This window comes from Schistocerca americana, chromosome X (genome assembly GCF_021461395.2).
Source record: "Schistocerca americana isolate TAMUIC-IGC-003095 chromosome X, iqSchAmer2.1, whole genome shotgun sequence".
Taxonomy (NCBI): Eukaryota; Metazoa; Arthropoda; class Insecta; order Orthoptera; family Acrididae; genus Schistocerca; species Schistocerca americana.
This window is the reverse complement of record NC_060130.1, coordinates 402,395,346-402,413,038: the sequence shown is the minus strand read 5'-3', so window position 1 is coordinate 402,413,038 and position 17,693 is coordinate 402,395,346. Positions and strand designations below refer to the sequence as shown.

Here is a 17,693-nt window from a genome sequence, read left to right as displayed (position 1 = left end):
GCAGTTGCATCAGATCTCAGTCAGCTGCTTACTCAATCACAAATTATCTTGTAGACAACTGTCTCAATGTGGGATTATGTTGCTAGTTTGTAACTGGGGTCACTTTTTTTTTAACTGATCATAAATTTTTTCTCGCCAAGCTCTCTTTGTATTTTATATTACTGCTGCTCCCTTGAATGTACGACAACACAATTTATCACTGTGTTACTTGAAGCAATACTGAAGGAATAGGTATAGGTTTGCAGTTGTGAAACAAAAATGGAACCGCACAAAATCATTTTATTTTTGGTTGGCGCACTTTATACACAGGCGCGGCTGCTCGAGGGTTAATAAAACACAGTAATTGTTTTGCCTTCCCCTATAACATATTTTACATGATGGTTCCAATTTAAGTTGGTTGTAATTATAATCCCTAGGTATTTAGTTAAATTGACAATCTTTAAATCAGTGTGATTTATTGAATAACTGAAATTTAATGGTTGTTTTTAGTATTCATGTGGAGGACTTCACTAATAATTAACAGGATTCAAAATGAATTTTCACTTCAGAAACTTCCTGACAGATTAAAACTGTGTCACGGTCTGGGACTCTAAGATAGATCCTCGTGATTTGTGGGCAATACTCTTACTGACTGAACTATTCAAATACAACTCAGGAGCCATCATCAAAGCTTCAGTTCCCCCAGGATATATATATCTGCTACTTTCCACACTTCATACACACTTGTCTGCATACCTTGTTGGAGTAGAACTCGTGGAAGAAAGGATATTGTGAAGAAATAGTATGAAGAAGAGATTCTGTGATGTTCAGAAAGTAGGAGAGACTTAATGGCAGAACTGAAGCTGTAAAAGCAGGCCAGGAGACATGTCTGGATTGCTCAGTCAGTAAGAGAATTGCTCACAAAACATAAGATTCCACATTCAAGTCCAGGTCCAAACCACAGTTATAATCTATCACAATGTTTCATCTGTAGTTGCCATTTTTACAGACTATTTATTTCAAATACATCACTGACTGAGGCCATGTATTGATATTACTGAGTATCTGATTCATGTACAATTATTAAGTCAGAATAATTTACTTCATAAATTAAACATTAAAGAACTAGCTTTGTAAATAGAATACAACCAAGCACAAATAGGGATAATGAGTGTGTAAACCAGAAGAACTGGTGCATTCATTGGGCCTTCAGTAAGTTTAGGTATTAACAGCCAGTGCACACTACCAACAGGTCACAAATTTGATTTTCTTAAAGAATGTGGACCAATGTATCACACATGTAAAATGTTTGTAGTTACTGTATGAGTAAAAATGAAAATGGTTGTGCAAAAGATGCAGGATGTATGGCTGTAATCTGCCTCTTTATGTTCATTGTGGTTTTGTGTCAAAAATCGCAGTTGGGATGCACAACACAGGTATTACAAAACTATAGGTGATTCTATTAAATAATTATGAAATAATGTGCTTAAGAAATATTACTACAAAATCTGTGATGAGTTCATTCAGAATGATCACAGATTATCTCTTGACTCAAAAATATCTTCTACTTGACTGACCAGAAGGGTCACTACTTCTTACTCCCTGGTGAGTAAAATATCTACAGCAGATGATAAAATGCTGATATACAACATAACTGCAAGAAACAGAAAGACTGATTCCAGCTGAACTTCATCAACTTTTTTTGAAACATCTGCAACTATTTTCACCATCTATTGAATTCTTCTAAAAAAAAAACTGACTGCATAGGATGAAGGGGCCACGTATTTATCAATTTCCAATACTCACACTAACAAAAATTTCAGTAGAAGGGTCACGTTGCATGTTGCTCTATTTTGCAAAGCCTATAGTACAGAAAAACTAGTTTACCATCACCTGTCTAAAAGATACATCATATTGTAAAGATGCCGAAAATTGCATTCTCTACATATCTATAGACTTTACATGTCATTAAATTGTGCTAGGTAATTTGACCAGTGCTAATGCCAAAAAATGGATAATCATAACTACAGCATTCTTCAATGGAAATATTACAAACTTAAAAAATTGAAGCCTTGTAAAGATGTTGATGAGAAACAATGTGTGCAGACTAAAATTTGGTAACGTGAAAGTTACCTTCATAACATAATATGAAGAGCACAGTTTAAGATATCTTCTGTGGTTGGTAATTGTTTGTTAAATTGACTAATCCATCATATATGGTTAAGCATGTTGATGGTGTCTTAACTGAACTAAGAAATGGCTGAAGGAAAGCACTGCAATGCACAGCGTCAAATGATTGTCAGAAACTATTTGAGAAGCTATGTTGATAGAAATACAATTAAGAGCCACCACTGCATTTACTATGCTTTATGTCACCAAAACTCAATCGATTTCTTCATTCCTGATTTTATGAATTAATTTTATCATTACTGTTTAAAAAATACTGGAAAGTAAAAATGAAATAGTTTAAATAAGGATTCATGAAGATCTTAATAATCAGTGTTATTCTTGTCTACGGAAGTTTCATCCCAGACTAATCTTCAGTACTGATGATTACAAACATAATTTTTGCAAATTCTTATAATGTACATGATATGACACATCTTAAAGAGGCAAAATCCAAAAAAAGAGAAAAGTTTTGTCCCCAAAAAATGTTTAAGGCTGTGATGAGGATGTACCTTGCAATCTCAGTGTTGCTGCATTACTTTGAAAAAAATACTTGAAAATAAATGACAGATTGCTCTGGAGTTAACCCACACAGAAATGTGCTGCTCCTGGCACAAAGACATTGCAGTAGCCCCTCTTGAACAAGAATGGCACTTCCTGACAATTTGTCTCTACAATGACATTATCACAACTTTAACAGTTTACCTTTTTTCACTAAAATTATACACACCCATTGATGATGCTTATGAAAATTATGAAAACAAATCTTGTGCCAACAAATGAAAAATTAAGTTGCTACTTACAGATGATTCTCTTAACTTTATCATTGTATTTTGAATACAAGAAAAGATACCACCATAACTGTATAACATTGCTGGTTCCAAGCAAAAAAACATACCATGGCCTACTAATGTTTGGTAGCTTACATCTCACAATCTTGGCTGCAGGTTTTTATAATGGTCAATCTCAAAAAAATAGCACAATGTATACTTTAACATATTGCACGAGAGTGAATTACTACTCACTGGCATCAGCCTACTGATACACGTTTTACACTTTTCAATCCACCTGGAAGTTATAAGCTGTAAGGTTTACAATGAACTAACAATTAACTAACATATTTTTACATGTATTTATTTAACAAGCAAACTAAAAATGCTGGCAATGAAAAGCACAATTAACACCTATTGCAATGACCTGTATATGATGAGGCACCGTCAACCAATGTGCTACAGTAAGCAGTTCTTCAAATTTTGCTGAAATCATGCATGGATTTTCATCCTGCAACATTGGGGAAGCTCTCTCAGCTGGCCACTTGTCACCGGTGAGAATGCGCATGAAGAACAGTGCGAAGAAATCATCCAAGGCCTGAAGATTAGCTTCATCTGAGAAAGCTCTGAAATATAAAATGATAACAGAACTTATCATAAAAATTAAGCTAAACTTTGAAATGAAGAAAACATTTTTTTTCATTAGTAGAACTGATTTTATCCTTGTTAGTAACAATGCACAATGTATCTTACTTTGAAAGACATGTGATATAATGCTAACTGACACCCGACTAGTATCTGCTGGAAATTAACAATCTAAATAAACCTTAATTTGTTAACAGTACCGAGCTAAGCTGCCTCTGTGTCAAAGTTTACTAACACACAGCTGTGCTGTTTGGTGCTCATCTTGGAGCTACGCAAATTCGAATCCTGGTGGTGGAAGAAATTTTCAATGAGGCATTTGGCCAACAGTGAGAGAAGAGAAGGCAATGTAAAGTTCCTTATTCACCAGACTTTCATGATCCATTGATCACATCTAATGGTCCCCTTGGTGCTATTCGAGAGGAGTTGGCTATGGGCTGGCACTGGGTTTCACCCTCTCCCTTCTAACATCATCATTTTAAAACACGAACATGGCTACAAATTATAATCACTAACATTCAACAAAGACACTTAACACACAACTCTCACACTCAACTGCATCACTTCAGTATGTCAGGACCACCTGACATATTCCTGGGCCCCATATGGATGTCATGGTTACCAGAAACACATCACTCCTTATTGTCAATAATGCATGAACTGGAGTTGAACATGCATTCAGAGACCATGGACAGTACTTCAGAAGTTGCTGCTCCACAGGTGTTTACCAGGTGCAGCATCTCATATTATGACAGAACAGAGAACTTAACATCACACCTCGATGAGTTCGCATGCCAGAGTGAGGCTTTTGGAGCATGTAAAGGACAAATCCACCCAAAACCCCAGGTAAGGGGGTTTCACAGATTGTGGAGTGCACGATCCTCACCTATGCCAAACTGTAGGAAATGTTTTAACTACAGATTATTTCAAGACAAAGCTCTCGAGTGCAGATCATCACGAACCTGGTTAGTTCACACAGGAGAATCGTATAAACATACCACTATTTGACCATAGGACAGACTCCCATATGGACTACACATGATGATAGAAGGGAGACGGTGAAGCCCAGTGCCAGCCCATAGCCAATTCCTCTCGAATAGCACCAAGGGGACCATTAGACATGATGGACAGATCATGATAACCAGTTTCACATGCCCTCACTCCCTGAGATGCTGTGGAGAGGTATCAAATTTAAACCAGGAAACTGTGGCACAAAGTCTGGGAAATAAGGAACTTTACATCGCCTGCTCTTTTCTCACATTGCAATAAGCCTACCAGGCATAGAGAAACATTTGAAACATTTTAAAGCAAATAAATCACCAGGTCTGGATGAAATCCCAGTTCGATCTTACAAATTGACCCCTTACCTAGCTTGTATTTATCGTGAATCTCTTACCAGCACAAAGTCCCAAGCGACTAGAAAAAAGTGCAAGTGACTCCAGTATATAACAAAGGGGAAAAAAAACTGAGCCGCAAAATTACAGACCAATATCCCTAACTTCTGTTTGCTGCAGAATCCTTGAACGTACTTTCAGTTCAAACATAATAAACTTTCTTGAAACTGAGAACTTTATAAGCATGGTTTTAGAAAGCATTGCTCGTGCAAAACTCAGCTAGCACTTTTCTCACACGATATATTGCGAACTATGGATGAAGGACTACAGGCAGATTACATATCTCTAGATTTCCGGAAAGCATTTGACACGATACCCCATTGCAGGCTGTTACTGAAGGTACAAGGATATGGAATAAGTTCTCACATATGCGAGTGCCTTGAAGACTTCTTAAACAATAGAACCCCGTATGTTATCCTCGACGGCGAGTAATTATCAAAGACAAGGGTATTGTCAGGAGTACCCCAGGGAAGTGTGACAGGAGTGCTGTTGTACTCTATATACATGAATGATTTAGCAGACATGGTGGGTAGCAATCTGCAGTTGTTTCCTGATGGTGTTATGGCATGTGATTAGGTGTTGAAGTTGAGTGACTGTAGAAAGATACAAGATAACTTACACAAAATTTTCAGTTGGTGTGATGAATGGCAGCTTAGTCCTAAACGTGGAAAAATGTGGGTTAATGTGGCTGAGTAGGAAGATCAGATCTGCAATGTTTGGATACAGTATTACTAGTGTCCTGCTTGACACAGTCAAGTTGTTTAAATATCTGGGCATAACATTGCAAAGCGATATGAGGAGGAATGAGCATATGAGAACTGTGGTAGGGAAGGTGAATGGTCAAATTTGGTTTACTGGGAGAATTTGAGGAAAGAGTGATTCACCTGTAAAGGAGACCGCATATAGGATGCTGGAGTGACCTATTCTTGACTATTGCTCGAGTGTTTGCGATCTGTACCAGACCAGATTGAAGGAAGACATCGAGAAAATTCAGAGGCAGGCTGCTAGATTTGTTACTGGTAGGTTCAAACAACATGTAAATGTTATGGAGATGCTTCAGGAGCTCAAATGGGAATCCCTGGAGGGAAGGCATCATTCTTTTTGAGAAACATTATTGAGAAAATTTAGGGAACCGGTATTTGAAGCTGACTACCAAATGATTCTACTGCCACCAACATACATTGCAAGTAAAGACCTTGCAGACAAGATAAAAAACTAGAGCTCATATGGAGGCATATAGACCGTCGTTTTTCCATCACTCTATTTGGGAGTGGAGCAGGAAAGGAAATGACAAGTAGTGGTGCAGGGTACCCTCCACCACACACACCTTACGGTGGTTTGCAAATTATCGATGTAGATGTAGAAACACAAGTGGCAGCCTCATGTAGCCAAAGAGTGAGCCTGCCAGCAACAGCAATTTGTCCAACAACCATGATGCCTAATGGTGACCATGCTGCAGTTGGCAGTGACTCCGATGTATGTGTTTTCACACTGCTCTCTCATGGCAGCTGAGTCTATGCACCTAGTTTGATCTCAAGTAGATTCCTAATAGCGACCTCTGACTGGGGAATGTGTGTCATTGAGTGACTGTAGGAGGATACAGGATGACTTAGAATTTCTATTTGGTGAGGAGAATGACAGCTTGCTCTCAATGTAGAATAATATAAGTTAATGCAGATGAGTACTAAGAACAACCTGTTATGTTTGAATACAGTATTAGTAATGTGCTTAGGCATAATGCTACAAAGTGATACATGTACATCTCTACATTGACATCCACATGGATACTCTGCAAACCATACTTAAGTGCCTGGCAGAGGGTTCATTGAACCTCCTTCACAATAATTCTATATTAATCCACTCTCAAACAGTGCATGGAAAAAACAAACACCTATATCTTTCCATGTGAGCTTTGATTTCCCTTATTTTATTATGATGATTGTTTCTCCCTAAGTAGGTCAGCATCAGAAAAATATTTTCGCATTCAGAGGTGAAAGTTGGTGATTGAAATTTTGTGAGAAGATCCCGTCGTGGTGGGAAATAGCTTTGTTTGAATGATGTCCATCCCAAATCCTATATAATGTCCATGAACTCCCCTCCCCTATTTCTCGATAATACAAAACATGCTGCTCTTTTCTCAATGTACTCCATTAATCGTATCTGATAAGGATCCAACACAGCACAGCAGTACTCCAAAAGAGGACAAACAAGTGTAGTATAGGCAGTCTCTTTAGGAGATCTGTTGCATCTTTTAAGTGTTCTGACAATAAAATGCAGTCTTTGGTTTGTCCTCCCCACAACATTTTCTGTGTGTTCTTTCCAAGTTAAGTTGTTCTTTATTGTAATTCCTAGGCATTTAGTTGAATTAATGGCCTTTAGATTTGATTGATTTACCATGTGACTGAAGTCTAGCGGATTCCTTTTACCACTCATGTGGATGACTTCACACTTTTCATTATTTAGGGACAATTGCCAATTTTTGCACCATATACACACATCAAAAAAGTTTTGCACCACCTTGGTTCCAAGAGTTCCAGAACCTGTACAGAAAACGAATAGAGATCAAAATAAACATCATTTCCATCCTTTTTATTGCTCACAAAAACCACACACTGCATGTCGTATCACCATACAGCGAGACCTTCAGAGGCAGTGGTCCAGATTGCTGTACACACTGGTGTCTCTAATACCCAGTAGCACATTCTCTTGCATTGATGCATGCGAATTTTTTTTGCGGCATACTATCCACAAGTTCATCACAGCACTGTTGGTCCAGATTGTTCCACTTCTCAATGGTGATTCGGCATAGATCCCTCAGAGTGGTCGGTGGGTCATGTAATCCATAAACAGCCCTTTTCAATCTATCCCAGGCACGTTTGATAGGGTTCATGTCGGGAGAACATGCTGGCCACTCCAGTCAAGCGATGTCATTAACCTGAAGGAGTCATTCACAAGATGTGCAAGATTTGGGCATGAATTGTCATCCATGAAGATGAAAGCCTCACGAATATGCTGCTGATATGGTTGCACTATTGGTCGGAGGATGGCATTCACGTATCATACAGCCGTTACGGCACCTTCCATGACCACCAGCAATGTATGTTGGCCCCACATAATGCCACCTCAAAAAAGTAGGGAACCTCCACCTTGTTGCACTCACTGGACAGTGTGTCTAAGGCATTCATCCTGAGTGGGTTGCCTCCAAATACGTCAACAATGGTTGTCTGGTTGAAGGCATATGCGACACTCATTGGTGAAGAGAACGTGACGCCAATCCTGAGCAGTCAATTCGGCATGTTGTTGGGCCCATCTATACTGCACTGCATGGTGTCATGGTTGTAAAGATGGACCTCGCCATGGACATTGGGAACGAAGTTGCGCATCATGCAGCCTATTGCACATAGTATGAGTCATAACACAATGTCCTGTGGATGCACGAAAAGCATCATTCAACATGGTGGCGATGTTGTCAGGGTTCCTCTGAGCCATAATCCTTAGGTAGCGGTCATCCACTTCACTAGTAGCCCTTGGGAGGCATGTCATCGACAGTTCCTGTCTCTCTGTATCTCCTCCATATCTGAACAATATTGCTTTGGTTCACTCTGAGACGCCTAGACACTTCCCTTGTTGAGAGCCCTTCCTGACAAAAAGTAACAATTCGGACATGATCGAACCGCAGTATTGACTGTCTAGGCATGGTTGAACTACATGCAACACAAGCCATTTACCTCCTTCCTGGTGGAATGACTGGAATTGATCGGCTGTTGGATCCCCTCTGTCTAATAGGTGCTGCTCATACATGGTTCTTTACATATCTGGGTGGGTTTAGCTCCATCTCTGAATAGTCAAAGAGACTGTGCTGTGATACAATATCCACAGTCAACGTCTATCTTCAGGAGTTCTGTGAACTGGGGTGATGAAAAACTGTTTTTGATGTGTGTAGATATCATTTCTGAATCATTTTGTGATTTTATTTATCTTCTGTTGATTTACTAGGTGATAAATGACAGCATCCTCTGCAAACGACCTAAGATGGTTGCTCAGATTGTCTCCTAAATCATTTATATAGCTAAGGAACAGCAGTGGGCCTATAAAACTACCTTTGGTAATGACAGAAATCACTTCTGTTTCACTTGATGACTTTCTCATCAATTACTGCGAACTGTGACCTCTCTGACTGGAAATCCCAATCCCAATCGCATAACTGAGATGATATTCCATAAGCACGCAATCTGATTACAAGCTGCTTGTGAGGTACAGTGTCAAAAGTCTTCTGGAAATCTAGAAATACAGAATCAATCTGAAATCCCTGTCAACAGCAGTCAGCACTTCGTGTGAGTACAGAGTTAGTTGTGTTTCACAAGAACGATGTTTTCTAAATCCATGTTGACTGTATGTAAGCAGACCATTCTCTTCGAAGTAATTCATAATGTTCGAACACAGTATATGATCGAAAATTATGCTGCATATCGACATTACTCCTATTGCCTTTCTTGAATATTGATGTGACTTTGCAACTTTCCAGTCTTTGGGTACAGATCTTTCATTGAGCAAGCAGTTGTATATGATCGTTAAGTATTGAGCTATTTCATCAGCTTAATATGAAAGGATCCTGATTGGTATACAGTCTGGACTTGAAGACTTGCTTTTATTAAGTGATTTAAGTTGCTTTACTAATCCAAGGATATCTACTTCAAAATTATTCGTGTTGGCAGCTGTTCTTTATTCGAATTCTGGAATATTTACTTCATCTTCTTTGGCGAAGGAAGGTCGAAAGGCTGTGTTTAGAAACTCTGCTTTAGCAGCACTGTCATTGATTGTATTTCCATTGCTATCACACAGAGAAGGCATTGGTTGTGTCTCGCCACTAGCACACTTTATATACAAGCAGAATCTCTTTGGATTTTCTTCTTTGTGGAATCTACTGTATGCATCTCACATTGAAGTCCACGCAAAATTTTGAGCTTCTGTAAAAGATCATCAATCTTGGGGATTTTGAATTCGTTTAAATTTAGCATGCTTTTTCGTTGTTTCTGCAACAGTGTTCTGACCCACTTTGTGTACCACGGGGGATCAGCTTCGTCATTTGTTAAGTTATTTGATATCAATCTCTCAGTTACTGTTGATACTATTTCTTTGAATTCAGGCCACATCTGTCAAGCACTTACATTGTTAATTTGGAAGGAGTACAGATTGTCTCTCAGGAAAGCATCAAGCAAATTTTTATCTGCTTTTTTGAATATGTATATTTTTTGTTTATTTTTGGAGGATTTGAGAGTTATGGCATTCAATCTCTCTATGACAACCCTGTGTTCTCTAATCCCTGTATCCATTTTGATGCTCATTATTAGCTCAGGATTATTTGTTGCTAAGAGTTCAAACGTTTTTTCATAACCATTTACCATTCGAGTGGACTCGTGAGTTAACTGCTTGAAATAATTTTCAAAGAATGAACTTAGCTCAATTTCGGATGATGTTTTATGCGTACCTCTTGATTTAAACATGTATTATTGCCGATATATCGAGGGTAAATTGGAGTCACTACCAATTATAATTGTATGAGTCGGGTATGTGTTTGAAATTAGACTCAAGTTTTCTTTAAACCTTTTGGCAATTGCATCATCTGAGTTGGGAGGTCGGTAAACAGCAACAAATACACCACCGCCATCTGTGTTTAGCCTATACTGTCTGAACACCATTAGGTCCTCTGCAAAAATTTCAGCTGAACTTATATCCTGCTTTCAGTGCCTATAACAGTTTGAGCATCAGTGCTTTCTATTAGCACTTGGAGCTCTGATACTTTCCCAATACAGCTACGAAAATTTAAAACTGTTATATCAATGGCTCCTAGATCTACATTCTTCCTGTGTTCAGTCCACACCCTTTGGGACTGAAGCCCTTTTTGTGTTTCTCCGAGACATTCTAACCTAAAAAACCACTTAGTCCACACCATACGGTCCCTGTTACCCATGTAGCCGCCTCCTGCATGTAATGAGAATACCACGTAAGGTCGGTAGCAGCGCAGCCAAATGGTTGATGTGATTTTACTGAGACAATTCTGATCTATAAAAGAAATTGCAAGTAGAACACTAGTGTGACCAATTCTTGAGTTGTGGTCAAGTGATGGGATCCCAACTATGTCAGATTAAAGAAAGACACTGAAGCTATTCAGAAGTATGCTTTTAGAATCATTACTGGTGGGTTTGATCAACACACTAGTATTATGGAATTGCTCTGTAAACTTAAATGTGAGTCTCTGGAGGAAAGAATACATTTTTTTTGGTAAACACTAATGAGAAAATTTACAGAACTGACATTTGCAGCTTACTGCACAATGACAATTTTAGTGCACTAATGTATATTTTGCTTGAAGAGTGCAAAGACAAGAGAAATCACAGCTCATACAGAGGCATATAGACAGTTGTTTTTTCCCTTGCTCCTTCTGTGAGTGGAAGAGGAAAGGGAATCACTATTAACAGCACAAGGTACCCTCTACTGTGCAGCTTATGGTGGCTTGTGGAGATGTAGCCATTAAATCTGAACCTGGTTTATGGTGAGCTTTCAAGTGGCACTTTATAGTCACTTATGTCACCTGCCCCATTGTAGATCTGGGTTTTCTGTCTTTTTATGACCTCATACCTCACATGCATCATAGCTGCATCTTGGACTGAACAACTTCGGCACTAACAACTGGCCAGCTACTTCATTACAGGGATCTGACAGTGCATTTCACCACAATACTGCCTCATATCTTACACCTCCTAACAGAATTTCTGTCATTTATACATTTAGTGGACATGTCACACCAACTTTGCCCTCCCCCCACTTCCCACTTCATGCTACTCTACAGCACACCATATAGAGACTACAGCCAGGCCACCGTGTCTCCTATCAAGCATGCTGTCTTAGTCCTGTCAAACTCCAGATTGCCAAAGCGAAATTTGATGCAATGGTTCAGGTGGGCACAGCACAGCTGACGGAAGACATGTGGACATAACTGCTGCACTCAGTGGCAAAGAAGCCTGTTGGCTGAGAGCTATGTGTAGATTATAGAGCACTAAATGCTTAGATGATTTCCAACCATTACCTGGTGTGAGAAATTGGAGATTTTGTGTGTCACATTTCTGGTTATACAACTTCGATACTGGACCTTTTCTAGGCCTACTAACAGATCCCAGTAGCCTCTGAAAATATGGTTAGCTCAACATTGTTTGGGGTATTTGAATTCCTCTACGTCTTATGGCCTCCACAATGCTGCACACACTTTCCAAAGGTTTGCTGATGACATATGAAAGTGGCCTAGATTTCTGTTTCTGCTACCTTCATCATGTGCTAGTGGCATCATCTTCACCAGAAGAACATGAGCATCATTACTGAGAAGCTTTCCACCAGTTTGAAACTATGCAGTACTACTGAATACTATTTAATGTGTTTTGGGCACAACTGAAATAAGTTTTGTATTTAGTCCTGACTACAGTGTGAGAACTGTACTGATACTTAGTTATGGTAAACTTGTATCACCACCTTATAGCTCATATCGCCAAATTCCTGGAGCCACTACATGTGGTCCTAACTGGCCCCACAATGAATTGAATTCACACCCCTCACATGGAATAACCATCTACAGGAGGTATTCAAAATATGTCAGTTAAGTCTCATGTGGGTTGCACTGCTCACACATCCCACTGGGTAGAGTCCATTTGGTGATCTCTTCAGATGCTTTAGTCTCTTGTGTGAGTGTGAGTGTGTGTGTTGGTGTGGTTTTGCAACAGCGTGTCCACTGCACCTGGAAATCCTGTGGTTTTTTCCACCAAAAAGCTGACAGAAAGACAGTGCTCTTGGACACAATTTTATACAGAGTTCTGGCTGTCTATGAGGCCATACAATATTTTATGTTTATGGTCGATGGCCACATCTGAATTGTATACACTAAGCACTGACCGCCAATGTTTACATTTCCACACTTCTTGAACAACTGTCCATCAGTCCAAATGAATTATCTGAATTTCATTGCTCTGTTTATGGGTGACATATGGCATATCAGTGGTGCTGAATAGTGGTTGCTGACACACTGGTCAGAGATGGCACTATGTCTCAGCCTACGTATTTTGAAGAGCTGGCAGCAGCATACAATAATGACACAGAACTGAAGGACCTGCTGCAAGAAACACTGACCCTTCAGCTGTGGCGTGTGTCACTGCCAGGCATTGATATAGCAATGTATTGTGATGAAGCCACTGGCTGGATGCAGCTATATGTACTTGCATCACTGTGCTACCATGAATTCGAGTCCTTATGTGGACTAAGTCATCCAAGCATCAGGTATTTTGAGGACACTAGTGACACAACACTTTGTATGGCATGGTTCACAGAAAGACAGCTACTCATGGACCCAGGAATGTCTCTCCTGCCAGAAAGGCAAAATGATATACCACGAACAGGCTAGGAAAATTTGCTGCCACTGTACATTTTACACAGCTGCCTGCATGTGGATCCCATCATCCTACTACCTGTTTTTCACATCTTCCACTAGTGCCTGACAGTGACTGATGGATTCACGAAGTGTCAGATGCTTTACAGAAACAAGATCAAACAGCAGAGAGTGTGACCCATGCCTTTATTTACGGCTGGGCAGTGCATTTCAGCTAACTGGAACATGCAACATCCAATGAAGATTGCCAATGGGCGGCAGAGGTACTCCATACTATGGGATGATTATATGGTACAAATCTCAGAAGCATAATACCATAACATGCAGATTCTAATGGCATAATAGAATGCCCTCTTCATGCTCTGCAACTGGATTTTGGATGGACACACTCTGACGGTACTGCTTGAACTGCACAGAGTGCTGAAGGAGGACTGTCAGGAGTCTATGGCAGAACTCATGCATGGTGAGCTTCTGTGATTGCCAGGTGAATTCTTCTTCCCATCACCTACATCTGCTAGTATAACACCTGATCTGTAACAAATCTACTTAAGAAGATGGAAGCGTTGAGATGAACATCTGCTTGTACACAACTAACGAGCCACGTTTGTTTTCGCAGACCTGGCCCTGACAAAACCCATATTCTAGTGCTGAAGAACATTGTTTAAAGTTTGGAACTGCCTTACCACCGCCCCTACGCAGTTGGAGAATTGGATGACACAATGACGACACTTTGTGTAAAGGAGAGAAAGAAATTTATGTCATCAATTGATGTAAACCGGCATACCCGAGTGTCAAAGACACCGCTGAACTGCTGCCCACTATTGCACGGGCTCCTATGCAACACTCACACTCAAAACACAGATGCTGCCCCCTGCCAGACATCAAGAGAAGAGGTTGAAACTGTGATGATGGGATATGGACGATGAGTACTATTTCACCTAGATCCATGTGTGATTTCATAAGCTGGCAATTACTGTTTGTTTCTCCCTGCAGAGGTAGTAGTACGATAGTCTCAGTGTCACACACTTCCATGCTGGCAAATGGGCAAAACTGTGGCAGAAATTTAGCAAGGGCTCTGGCAGACTATCTGTGGTAACGAAGCCAGTTTTTACCTAGCCAGCGACCTAGACAGACAGTAGTTTTAACTTCTGCTATGTATAAATTTACACAAATAAAATTGCATACTATCATATATACTCTTTGCATACTTGTACCCCACATATTAACAACACTGAAGATGCAAGCACTACATTAATTTTGGTTAAGATAATTGGGAATATTTTGTAGGTTTAGAGCTTCAGACATAATCAGTTAACCTGGCATGTTTTACACAAAGATTCATTAGGTTAAATTAGGGAAAGATGAAATTCTTAAAGAAACTTAAACTAAGCCAGGTCCAGTTGGTGAGTGTTAAGATTATTATCACACACACACACACACACACACACACACACACACACACACACACACACACACACACCTGTATCAGTCAGAACTTAGCCGAGAGAGGAAGATCAACACTGATATTCACTTAAGAGATTAAATTTGAATGTTACAGACTTTGGAGAGAATAGTCGACAGATTGAAAATCAGAAAAGGAGGCAACTGCAAAAGAAGTGTAGATGAAACACAGATGAACAGATTAATGGAAGAAAAGCTGATTAGATTTTAATGTCCTGACAACAAGACTATCACTACAGGTGGAGCACAATCTCAAATTAGGAAACGAAATCTGCCATGTCCTTTTCAAAGGAATGTCCCCTGTATTTTCATTAAGTAATTTAGGGAATCTCGGAAAGCCCAAGTCCTGGTAGCTAGATGGGAAATGGATACATTGTCCTTCTGAATATGCATCCAGTGTCTTAGCCAATGTACTACTTTGCTCGGTATGACTACTGGAGAGAAGGCCATAACATGAACTTCGGGTTTTAAAAAAATAGACAGGGTATAAGAAGGATATGGGAGGATGGAAATGATAAAAAAAACTGAAAAAAGTAATAATAAAAGTAAATAAAAAATAAACAGTCAATATTAAAAGTGTGTTTGGAGGCTGGGGGATAAGGAACTGGGCCAAACAGGTGACAGGAACCAAGTACCAATTAAGGAGCAAATTGCACCTACAAAGACAGGGTAGAAACAAACCTGGGATCTGAAAGACTATGAGCATTCATCTTTTCTATGCTTATATCATTCAGCTGCCACCTAGTAAAGACAATTCTTCCCATTGTCATTTGTTTCTAATTAGAGTTCAGAATACTCTTTGGTACACAAGAAAAATTCAGATGAAGGTATGGATTAAAAATAAACACACACACACACACACACACACACACACACACACACAAAAGCTGTAATCAATCATGAGCTCTGTTATTCTATGGCCACAACAATGGGTGGTTAGCCCTTACTTGGAAACACTTATCACCTTCCTAAGCCTTTATCTTTTACATTTTATCATTAGAAACTCATAAAAGGAAGGAAGATTAGTGTTTACAGCCCGGTCAATTTTGATATCACTAGAGACAGAGAATAAGCTCACATTGTTTCAAGTATAGGGAAGGAAATTTGCCATGCTCTATCAAAGGAACCATCCTGGAATTTGTCTGGAGCAATTTAGGGAAATAATGTAAAACTTACACCTTGATAGCTGGATGTGGATTTGAACCATGGTCTTCCTAAATGTACATCTGGTGTGCTATCCACTGCACCATCTCACTTCATAGGCTCAAAGAAAAACCTCCAAGACGCCATATCAGTTAGTACATTTCATTGTTGTCCTTGCCTCAGTAAGTATTTTCATCTTATCAGTTTAATGTTTTAGCTTTCATTTTGCAGTTTTAGATATTTAATAGGAAGGAATATCATATTAAATAAAATATTAATTGCTTCCTCACCTAGGCACTGTCTTATAACAAAATTCAAGGTTACGAATAATATCTGCCAGAAGCTGGTGTGCTTCCCACAATGGACACCTGGAAGTACAAAATAAAGAGTAATTTTAATTTATACACAAAAGATACAAGTGAATCATAAATGATAATACATTGAAAAAGAAAGTGAAATTATGTCTACATCTACATCTACATCCATTCTCCGCAAGCCACCTGACGGTGTGTGGCGGAGGGCACCCTGAGTACCTCTATCGGTTCTCCCTTCTATTCCAGTCTCATATTGTCCGTGGAAAGAAGGATTGTCGGTATGCTTCTGTGTAGGCTCTAATCTCTCTGATTTTATCCTCATGGTCTCTTCGCGAGATATACGTAGGAGGGAGCAATATACTGCTTCACTCTTTGGTGAAGGTATGTTCTAGAAACTTTAACAAAAGCCCGTACTGAGCTACTGAGCGTCTCTCCTGCAGAGTCTTCCACTGGAGTTTATCTATCATCTCCATAACACTTTCGCGATTACTAAATGATCCTGTAACGAAGCGTGCTGCTCTCCATTTAACTGTTAAAAAAGAAGAATATCACTCCCGTCTACTTGTCCCACACCACATTCAAAGTAAAGAGCATATGGCATATTGCTTCAATCATTTCCTTCTGTATGGCTTCCCTTCACGGATTTATTTGTCAGCAAACCTGACATTCTCCAGATATAAAGTACTATATGTTGATAACAATGATCAGGGAACACTTGGTGTAGCTGTGCTATGTTGTTGTTGTTGTTGTTGTTAGTGGCGGTGGTTGTTATTTAAATGGGAAAAATAGCTTCACAAAATCTGTTATTTCAAAATGCAGCTAAAGTGCTGTAAAGCTTAATCGCCACCTAAACTGATGGATTACCATCACCAGTATCTTGTACTCTTTTCCCATACAACACTACGAAGAGATCTGTCAAGTGAACATTTTTATATACACTCCTGGAAATTGAAATAAGAACACCGTGAATTCATTGTCCCAGGAAGGGGAAACTTTATTGACACATTCCTGGGGTCAGATACATCACATGATCACACAGACAGAACCACAGGCACATAGACACAGGCAACAGAGCATGCACAATGTCGGCACTAGTACAGTGTATATCCACCTTTCGCAGCAATGCAGGCTGCTATTCTCCCATGGAGACGATCGTAGAGATGCTGGATGTAGTCCTGTGGAACGGCTTGCCATGCCATTTCCACCTGGCGCCTCAGTTGGACCAGCGTTCGTGCTGGACGTGCAGACCGCGTGAGACGACGCTTCATCCAGTCCCAAACATGCTCAATGGGGGACAGATCCGGAGATCTTGCTGGCCAGGGTAGTTGACTTACACCTTCTAGAGCACGTTGGGTGGCACGGGATACATGCGGACGTGCATTGTCCTGTTGGA

The 17,693-nt window shown here is 39.7% G+C and overlaps 1 protein-coding gene across 2 annotated transcripts in view; it reads right to left on the bottom strand.

Moving 5' to 3' along the window:
• LOC124555474 (protein inturned) overlaps window positions 1-17,693 on the bottom strand; it is a 263,483-nt gene that overhangs the window by 153,351 nt on the left and 92,439 nt on the right. For both annotated transcript variants that reach the window (XM_047129398.1, XM_047129399.1), the window contains exons 9-10: window positions 16,277-16,354; window positions 3,343-3,541 (exon numbers count right to left, since the gene is read on the bottom strand). In XM_047129398.1, coding sequence (XP_046985354.1) covers window positions 3,343-3,541; window positions 16,277-16,354 — 277 coding nt within the window. The remainder of the gene's footprint in view (window positions 1-3,342; window positions 3,542-16,276; window positions 16,355-17,693) is intronic.